The 10,899-nt window shown below is 44.6% G+C and overlaps 1 protein-coding gene across 4 annotated transcripts in view; it reads left to right on the forward strand.

Annotated features, from left to right (window-relative positions):
• Positions 1–10,899, forward strand: part of LOC146960211 (scavenger receptor cysteine-rich type 1 protein M130-like) — an 87,823-nt gene that overhangs the window by 49,385 nt on the left and 27,539 nt on the right. For 3 of the 4 annotated variants that reach the window (XM_085772530.1, XM_085772531.1, XM_085772532.1), the window contains 2 exons: positions 2,308–2,622; positions 2,711–3,007. The exons of the other annotated variant lie outside the window; for it this stretch is intronic. In XM_085772530.1, coding sequence (XP_085628656.1) covers positions 2,308–2,622; positions 2,711–3,007 — 612 coding nt within the window. The remainder of the gene's footprint in view (positions 1–2,307; positions 2,623–2,710; positions 3,008–10,899) is intronic. 4 annotated transcript variants of the gene reach the window in all.

The following is a 10,899-nucleotide window of genomic DNA, read 5'->3' on the forward strand; positions in this document are numbered from 1 at the left end:
CTTGTTCTGTCACTCATCATCTGCTCAAAATATCAGAGAGACTTACAGAATTTAAACTCGGAGCCTCTAAGTGCGGCCACGTCTGTCTCTGCTCCTCATTGACTCCAATACAAATATTTTCTGAGAGAAGCAGAACGGCCTGATGTTTTAAAACTGCCAGCGTCGCCAAAATATTTACTGTAGAAACACCAAATCGTACCAAAATTTTCAGTAAGTCCTTAGAGCAACGTTGATCTGTGTTTTGTTCTGATAGGAGTTACCGTTTTGTCATGCTAAGCCTAAATAATTTTGTACCAATTACTATTGGTTTTATAAATCAGCCACTGTGAGCCTGCCCCCCTCCCCCCCGAGGCACTGGTGCCCGGAGTCTTAGTCTCGCCTGCCAGACCCTCCTCCAGAAAAGAAGGAGAGTCTGGCTGCTCCGCCTATGATTCTGCGATCAGAGAAAAAAACGCTCCGGCCGTTTGGAATTCTTTCAACCAGTCACAATCGTTGTGGTCAGCGCCGTAGCAACGCTGTAGCAACGGCGCGCTTGCAAAATATTGCCGGTTGGAAACTGGATTTCGGTCCGCGGTGTAACGACGGTCGGCATCCGTTGACGGATATTTATTATTTTGTTCGGTTTAACGGCGGTTGGCAACCGCTGACAGATATGTATTCTTCTGTTCGGTTCATGACACGGATCCATGGTTCGGTTCCTGTTGTTGTTTGTTGATGTTTCCCTTTACTGGGCGGACTGTGAAAGCTGCAGCACGGAGGCGGGACTTCCGCCGGGTGGCTCGTTCCGACCAATCAGAGGCTAATCGCAGCAACGCACTTCCGTCAGGCCAGACTACCGGAGTCTTAATGTTTGTGATTGAAATGCACTTGTTTTGTTTTGTATTTGACTTGTTTGTGTTTTGGTGTTGCTCTGCCTGTCGCATAACAAATTGCCCCCTCGGGGGATAATAAAGTTTTCTGAACTGAACTGAACTAAATGTGAGACCGGTGCAGAGGCAGAAAATGGCTCTTTTTCTCCACGTTTCTGTCTGTCTCAGCCTGCGGGGGCCCCTATCGCCGTGGTAACCTCTGTGATTCTCAGGCCAGAGCTCGTTAACTTCATAAACAATCCACCTGGCGCTCGTTTAAATGTTTATAAACAGAGACACAGCTAAATCAGACTGACACAGGATGCAGCTACTAACTATGTGTCAAGTCAGTCACACACACACACACAGACTCTAGAGCCAGCTTCATGTGATTACAGTCACACACACACACCCACACACCCACACACACACACACACACCTTCATGTGATTAAAACACAGTTAACGTGCAACAGAATTTAAACTTAAACCATGATTTAATCTGGTTTTAAAGTTAAACCTTGTTGGTGTCAAATGCGTCAAATGCCTCTCGTGGGAGCAGCTGATAGAGTCCCCCCCAGCTGAAAGCAGCCCACCCCACCAGCCAGAGGGTCCAGGACCATAGGGACTGCAGTGGAGGAAGGCTGCCTTAACACCCTGCACAATGGCACCCAGTACACAGAAGTTAGACAGGACCAGTCAGCCCATCACCTGGTCCGTTCAACAAATCAGTTTATGCTACTGTGATTTATGTAGCCTAGTTAAATACTACAGTAATCATCATAGTGTATTGGCAGGAAAGACCATTTAAATCTGTATCAAATATCGATTAATGAATTAATCGATAATTTGCATGTTGGTCTTGGTTAAGTACCACCTTGAAAAAAAAACAAACAATGTTTTGTTGCTTAAGCTATTCAGTCATTCAATGGTATACTAAAATCCATGTGAAAAAAATGTTTCTCACTGTTCTCAGGTCAAATATTTATATGCGATTAAAATGCAGTTAATTGCGATTAATTAATTACAAAGCCCCTAATTAATTAGATTAATTGTTTTAATTGAGTCCTGGCCCTATTACACAAGATAAACACACACACACACACACACACACACACAGGTAACCTAATGTGGTTACAGCTCCTCCATATCAGTGCTTATAGAAAGATGATCATGTGTCTGTCTGATCAGCTCTGTCTTGACCTTAAGATCGTGGGTTTGATTCCCATGTTGACAGAGATGGCAACACCGGCAGTAGCTCCCGTGGCCCATTCAAAATTTCCCGAGAGGAAATTTTGTAGTTTTCTTTAACATTAACAGTTTTAACCCTTCAGTGTCTTTAATGGTTGAGTTGGGGACAGAAGGAACTCATTTCTGGACACATGCTGATGAGTTTAAAGTTGATATGACAGTAAATAAAGGTCAGGATCAAAGTTTAAATGTTGTGTCTCTCTCTGCAGACTCTGTCAGGCTGGTGAATGGGACCAGTGTGTGTTCAGGCAGACTGGAGGTCAAGTCCAACCAGTCTAACCAGTGGGGGTCCTCAGTGTGTGAAGATGACTTTGACCAGCAGGATGCAGAGGTGGTCTGTAGGGAGCTTGGCTGTGGGGCTCCTTCAGTCCTCAAGGGGGCGCTCTATGGAGCAGTGGAGGCTCCAATGTGGACCAAAGAGTTCCAGTGTGGAGGCAACGAGTCAGCTCTCCTGGACTGTAGAAGCTCAGGCTCAACTAGAACCAGCTGCTCACCTGGCAAAGCTGTTGGACTCACCTGCTCAGGTACAAGTGGAGCTACAGGTTGGATTTGTTCATTTCTGATTGAATCAAACTCACTTCTTTTACTCTTCACTCTCTTCTCTGTGTTCAGAGCCTGTCAGGTTGGTGGGAGGAGCCAGTCGCTGTGCAGGTGACCTGCAGGTGAAACTAGGAGAGTGGAGAGCAGTGGACGGTGACATCTACCCCTTCTGGAACCTGAAGGCATCATCTGTAGCCTGTAGAGATCTGGACTGTGGCTCTGCTGTTTCAATAAGAAGAAGATATGAGTCCTCAAAGAGGTCTGTGTGGAGGATCAACACTGACTGTGTTCAGTCTGGATCTACCCTGAAGGAGTGTTCATCATCATCATCACTTTCCTCTGACTACACCGTGGAGATCACCTGTTCAGGTGAGTCCATCAGTGACATCATCAGTGACAGTCAGGTTCAGTGTCTTCCTTCCTTTGTTGTGGAGACAGAAATGTTCAGTAACTAGGTCTGTCAGTTTAACACGTTAATTAGATTAATGAATTACACTGCAAATTAACGTGTTATAAAAATTAACTCAATTAATTCTGAGATTCTGAGTGGCAATTCAATGTGCGGCCATTTTAAATTTGGCCCATTGAATGACCCGTAGGCTACTTGGCAGTGGCACGTCATGGTAGCACTAGGACCGAGGAACAAGCGCTTCTGCCCCTCAGCTGTGTGTGTGTATGTGTGTAGCCTATGTGTATGTGTGTAGGTGTGTGTGTTCCGCTCTCACGCTCTGTTTAGATTAATAAACACAAATAGGCTACAAACATACACACTTTGGACTCTGGTATTTGTCAATCTCTGTATTTTATTTTGAAAATTGCTTTTATTTTGAAAATTGACCGGATTTTCTAGTGTTTCTCTGTGTGACTTCCTGCCAGAATTGACGCGAAAACAAGACATTTAATATCTCAACATGTTACATCATCGTCTTTAGTCAAGAAGTCAACTTTCACTTTCCACTTCCATTTAGACAGTTTGGAGATGTAGGAAAACATTTTCAACAAATCAACTTTCATACTTTGATGCAGTTCAGCTGATCTAAAAGTACTATAAAGCAGCCCCCCCCCCCTCACACAGACCATGATCTAGGATCTAACCCTAACCCTAAATAATGAAGAAAGCTCTATGTCTGACTGTTAACATTCAGCCAATCATCTCTCTGTTGACAGACCTGCTGGTCCAGCCAATCATCTCTGTGTCCTCCATGTACGGGGTCTCCCAGGCCCAGCAGCAGGGTTATTCAGGAGTGTTGATGGGCTCCAACTTCAGCATCAGCTGCTCCATCCAGCCACAGTACCCAGGAGGCTCCTTCCAGCTCACCTTCACCTCCTCCAACACAACGGACAACTACACCCAGCCAGCTGTCAATCACTCCGCCTCCTTCCTGTTTCCTGCTGCAGAGCCCGCCCACCAAGGAAACTACAGCTGTGTTTATCACCTCTACGTTTTCTCTCATAACTTCTCCTCTGAGAGCCGTCGACTGTCCCTCACCGTCTCAGGTGAGTTGAAGCACATTTCACCTGTCTGTGCTCAGGGGCCCACTGTCTCTGTGAAGGTACATGAGCACCATGATGGTGAGAAACTGGGTTTTACATGATGAGTCAGACGGCAGCAGGATGACTCAGCTTCACCAGAATCATGTTTGGTAAACTTTAAAATTTAAAGCAGATAACAGCGGCACGGCCGTTTCGGCTAATGCTGTGTTCAAGGCAGGCTTTTGAAACCGTAAGTTACAGCTTCAAGTCACAACTACGACTTGGTAGCGTTCCAGGTAACCCGTAGCTCGTGTTTTTACCGTCCTGTTGTCTGTGAAAGTTCCCTATAACGGCCACTCGTAACTTCCGACCCGTGAACTCGTACCAGATCGAACTGGTATGACTTCACAGGAAGGAAAAACACAAAGTACGAGTTTCCTTGAACGCACCATGAGTTAGCAGCCCCCGCCCTTGTCAGGCATCAATTGGTCCTCGTGCTACGTCACCACATTCACGCGCATCCCTTGGCTGCACACACAGCCCTTCATGCCGTTCTCTCTCCTCATTGGATAACACTTGTATCCCACAAGGAAAATTTTCCCCTCGGGTTACAGCAGAGCAGAGTGACGGAGAGACTCGTGTTTAGGCTGAAATACTTCATGTAAGTGATTGCTGACGGAAAATAGGACTATTTAGGACTTATATTAACAAAAACATTCCACTGATATCTGCTTTAAGCACAATGGACAAAATAGCATTCCGAGCTAGCGATTAGCATGTCGCGGTTGCTAGTAGCATTAGCATTTCAAGCTAGCGATATTTTTTCAGACAATAAACTACGGCAGAAAGTGCACAAAAGTCACAGAAAAACATTGAAAGGCATCCTTTGCTATATTTTAAGCAATATAGACCACCTTAAACCAAGTTAATGGCACAATAAATGCATTTTCCCCATCTGAGCAGCTATCAAACTGCAGGCTAACTGATGGCTAACTGTGTGCTAACTCACTGGAGTCTCATGCATTTAATCTCACCAGAGGTTTTTTCTCCTCGGCTCACGGTTTATCGAGTTGAACCTGGATTCTCCGGTGACTACCGGGTCTGTCTGCAGCTTTCTGCTTCTCTTTGCTTCGTGTTTGCTTTGTTTTAGCCACCGACTCTCTCGGTCTGCTCCGCTCTGCTGCTGTCTGCCTCGTGTCTGAGAGAAAAATGGCGTCTGCTCTCAGGTGCAGACTTCACGCAATACACGCAACACCTGACCATGGGTCTATTATTATTAGATAATATAAATAATAGGCCTACTACATCCATGTACTTGACCTAGGTTCATCACGGGGAATAAAAACACTACCAGGGGAACACTACCATCTACTGGAGGTTTACTGGAACTGTCTAAATTCAATTCAAATCTTTATTGTCATATATACTGAAGACAGCGTCACACAGTAGCCTACAATGAAATTCTTACTCCGTGATGATACCTCCGGCAACATTAAAAAGCAAGTAATAATGAAAAACAACACTAGTTAAAATGACAACATTGAATAAATAAATAGTGCAAGAGCAGTTATAAATAAATAATGCAAAACAATAAAAAAAAAAGACAAAAGGTTAGTAACAGCTGATTGTTCATGCTGGTTACAACTGATATTCCTGCTCACTTTGGGGGAGACTGGGGTTGGTTGTCACATATTAGTTTTGTGTGAATATCTCCTCATCACAACATCCTGGAGTAGTCATTCTAACATTACAAGGCAGCAGCTTAAAGTCTTGGGTTTCAATGGGTATCCTGCTCATTTCTCCAGCTTATTTCAACATTTATTTATTAATCATCAAAGACAATCTGACACATCAGACCACACACGCTATGGGGTTGGTTGTCACATGAAAAAAATGAAGTGATTTTTTATTAAAATGACATGAAAAAAACAGAACATAAACATGACACATGGGACTCGTGTTTTTTGTTGTTAAAAATGCAGAACTCTGAAATCACAGCATTCAAGAACATCATAGAAAAGAACCATCATAGAATCACAGTAGAACTACAGAAAATAATTCATAATGGTCGAACAATACTACTGCATTGAGTCACTGACATTTTTTGCTAAAAACTGAGTTTACAACCATCCTGTAACACGTTCACTACCAAATGACAATAACAACTATAGTTTTCCCTTCATACTTTTTAATGGTTTCAATTTCTTTGTTACAAACCCATTGTGTAAAAGCCCAGAAGAAAAGTAGTGAAGATCTTAAAATTTACAAAATAACATGGGAAAAAAAAAAGTGACAACCAACCCCAGTCTCCCTATCTGTGGTAATGAGATGTTCTATTGTGTATATTAATACATAATATTAGTATACTAATACATAATATTAGTAATCAATATGTTTTCACTTCCAAATTTCCAAGCAGCCGTCCAATCAGACGCCTCACAGACACAACAACAAGTCTATACCGGTTTAAAGGTGTTCAGAAATGGCCGTTTGTCCTGTTTGTTGCGCTGAGTTTCCACGAGTTGCCAAACAAACAAATTTGATTGGTCGTTATCGAGTTTGGGGCGAGACCGAGCTCGGTGTGTGTGTGTGTGTGTGTCTCAGACGTTTGATTGACGGATGACTGTTATGATTGGATGTTATTACATGTTTGACCGCTAGGCGGCAGTACTGGTTTGTAGTCAGCTTACCGTACCATATAACAGGGTAGAGCAAGACTGCATGGGGCCACATGTATGTTATTGAGAACGTGAGACATTAAAACTAAGTTACTTGCTATCAACACGGCCTCATCCTTGGAACACGAACATGACATGGTACCAGGAGTAAACTCGAATGGGCGACATGGATTTAAAACCACCGGAAAGTTTGAAACTAACGGGGAATGTCGACGAGAACTGGCGCACCTTCAAACAGCGGTTTCACCTTTATGTTGCTGCTAAGGGACTCGAGGCTAAGCCAGAAGCAAGAAAGGTAGCGCTGCTGCTAACAATAGCAGGGCCACAGGCCATAGAAGTATTTAACACGTTTGTGTCTGACAGTCCTGAAGATAATGAAAAGTTGGATGTAGTGCTTAGCAAGTTTGATACTCACGGTTCTCCGAAGAAGAACGAGACGTACGAGAGGTACGTGTTTCGGTCTCGTACACAGCGGCAGCATGAGCCCTTCGATAGCTTCCTGACGGACTTGCGGCTAAAGGCGCAGTCCTGCAACTTCGCTATGCTGACGGACTCCATGATACGGGACCAGATCGTCTTCGGCATGGAGGATAAAAAGGTCAGAGAGAGGCTACTACGGGAGATGGAGCTGAAGCTGGCAGGAGCCATTAAGATCTGCCAGGCCAGTGAGCTGTCCCAAAGGCACGTGAGGACGTTCAGCAAGATGTCTGCAGTCGCCTCGGCGCAGAGCGACAGCGGTTGGAGCAGTGTCGTATCAGCGGAGACGGCGCACACAGACCCGGCCTGCACAGCAGGAGGACGTGATGATAAACTGCAAGCGCTGCGGCTCACAGCACAAGCTTAGACAGTGTCCAGCGTTTGGTAAGCAATGCTCCACTTGCCAAGGCAAGAATCATTTTGCTAAACAATGCTTCTCCAAACGGAAAGAGGGGAAGAAAGGAAAAACTGTAAACTTAATAGACGAGCCTGATCTAAGTGACACGTTCTTTGTTGGAATGGTGAATTGTGAAAGTGAACAAATAAATAAGCCAGACAATGTAAATGATGTCACTAGAGAAGATAAGTGGATAGCTCCTCTAATGATAAATGGGACTGTAGTCACCATGAGATTGGACACTGGTGCGAAAGCAAATCTCATAAGCATGTGTGATGTGAAGGCAATGAAAAACAAGCCACAAATAAAAAGAAAAGAATCTGGACTGAAAGACTACAATGGGCGGCCAATCAAATGTTTGGACACATGCAGGTTGAGTGTCACAGTTAAAGGAAAAGTGCACCACCTATTCTTCTTTGTTGTGAATGAGGGACGGGAATCACTTCTTGGTGACAGAGCCTGTGAAGAACTGGGGCTTGTGGAAAGAGTGTATCAACTGATATATACTCCAGGTAAACACCTAGTCCTTGCTGATGCCCTATCCAGAGCAACTACAGGCGACAGTGTGAGTGCAACAGACGAGGACATACAGTGTCACGTGAACATGGTGTCGGCTACACTGCCTGTGTCTGACACAAAGTCAAGACAAATAGCGGAGGCCACAGCAAAGGATGCTGAGCTACAGCATGTCATGAAGAACATGGATGAGGGATGGCCAGCTGGTTCATGTCCACAATTTTACCATGTCAGAGGTGAGCTTAGTACTGTGGACGGTCTGCTGTTGAAAAAGGGCAGGATTGTTATTCCACGGGCTTTGAGAATGGACATGTTGCACAGGATACATGAAGGCCATCTCGGCATCGAAAAGTGCAAAAGGAGGGCGAGAGACACGGTTTTCTGGCCGGGACTGAACAAAGACATTGAAACACTTATAAGTAAATGTGAAACATGCCAGAAACACAGGAACAAGCAGAGCAAAGAGCCTATGGTGGTAGCTGAGGTGCCAACAGCACCATGGCACAAAGTAGGAATGGACTTGTTTCATCTCAGAGGTAAAGACTATTTAGTGGTAATGGATTACTACTCAAACTTCCCTGAGATGGCGCTACTAGCAAGCTCAACATCAACTTGTGTCATAACACATGCTAAATCTATCTTCGCCAGGCATGGCATCCCACACATCGTGGTGAGCGACAATGGCCCCTGCTTCAGCAGCAAAGAATGGCAGAAGTTTGCAGTGCAATATGATTTCAAGCATGTGACGTCAAGCCCACACTATGCACAGTCAAACGGGCAAGCTGAAAAAGGAGTTCACATTCTCAAGCAACTCCTAAAGAAAGCAGCTGACAGTGACTCGGATCCGTATCTGGCTTTATTGAGCTACAGAGCATCACCTCTTCAGTGCGGCCTATCACCAGCTGAACTGCTGATGAAGAGGAAGCTCCGAACAACATTGCAGAGTCATCAAAATGACAAATTAAAGCAAAAGAATCACTCAAAGATTGAGCATAAGCTACGACAACAGAAAATGATGCAAAAGTCATTCTATGACAGAACAACCAAGCATCTCCCTCCACTGTCTACCAACAACACAGTCAGGATTGAGGATGCTGATGGATGGAGTACAAAAGCAACTGTCCTGCAAGAAGTTGCTCCACGATCGTACACGGTGAAAACTGATGATGGACAAATACTCAGACGCAATCGTCGCAGTCTATTAAAGACTCCTCAAGGGACTGTTGGTGAGCTCAGTGTAACCTGTGGTGAATCTCAGGTAACTCCCACACCTGCTATGGACTGTAACACTGACTCTCACACACCTACTCCAAGCGAACCTGAGTTAAGAAGGTCCACAAGAGAAATCAGAAAGCCTGATAGACTGAACTTATAAACAAAGACAATTCAATATGCATGTTAAAGATGTTGAACACAATGTATATTGATTGATGTTGTGAATGTGTTCTAAATGGTCTAGTGTTGGCTTAGAGATGAGTTATGCAATCTGATATAAACTGTTTATACTGCTTATGTGTTGCAGAGTTATGCTGAATGTGAAATGGTTGAAATAACTGACACAGCTAATGTGATAATTCATGTTAATGCATTTTACCTTAGAAAAGGGGGGATGTTATGATTGGATGTTATTACATGTTTGACCGCTAGGCGGCAGTACTGGTTAGTAGTCAGCTTACCGTACCATATAACGGGGTAGAGCCAGACTGCATGACGCCACATGTATGTTGTTGAGAACGTGAGACATTAAACTAAGTTACTTGCTATCAACACGGCCTCATCCTTGGAACACGAACATGACAATGACAGGTCCAATATCAGTGGCTGGTGAATCGTGAGCAGCGTGATGTATAATCCGTGCGCCTGCATTATCCAGTGTGGAAAAAAATTTGAAGTTTGTACAAAGTTTGGGCTCCATCGTCTGATAGATGAGTTATTACAATAATGTTAAGACCCACAGTGGAATCAAATTCATTCTTCTTTTCTGAACACCTTTAACATAAATAAATGTCCAACAGTAGCTGAGTTCACATGGAGCCAGATATTCATGTGATTATTGATATTTGAATGGTTTTAAAATGAAAACTGGAAACGAGCTCCAGCAGAGGCAAGGCAAGGCAAGGCAAGGGCAAGGCAAGGCAATTTTATTTGTATAGCCCGTTTTTACAAACAGTTTGTCTCAAAGGGCTTTACATGGCATCGTAACAACATCCTCTGTCCTTAGACCCTCACATCGACTGAGGAAAAACTCCATGGAAACCCTTTTAACAGGGAAAAATCGGAGAAACCTCAGGGTGAGCAACAGAGGAGGGATCCCTCACCCAGGACGGACAGACGTGCAATAGATGTTGTTACAGACAAGAAAACAGTTTACAGTTTGTCACAGAATGTGCGAAATATGGAAATGTTAGCAGGAGTTGATGAGGGCAATCTCTGGTGAGGGGAGGGGGCGGGGGGGGGGGGGGGGGGGGGGGGGGGCGGTCAGCTCGATGGGAGGGCTGGGTGGCAGACTGGTCCATGGGAAGGAAGAGGAGGCCGGTCTAACAGCAGGGGAAGGGTGGGAGGGGGGCGATGCAGGCGGCGGCTGGTGCAGAGAGATGGAGCTCCGGTGGATCTGCAGAAACACAGAGAGAGTGCGAGACACCAAGGCCAAACTACAAAGTACAACAGAAAATGACAGTTCAAAAATATACTGAGGAGAGGAGAGGAGAGGGGAGGGGAGG

This window comes from Trachurus japonicus, unplaced genomic scaffold (assembly GCF_045865225.1).
Source record: "Trachurus japonicus isolate A0001 unplaced genomic scaffold, Traja_1.0 AP030584.1".
Classification (NCBI taxonomy): domain Eukaryota; kingdom Metazoa; phylum Chordata; class Actinopteri; order Carangiformes; family Carangidae; genus Trachurus; species Trachurus japonicus.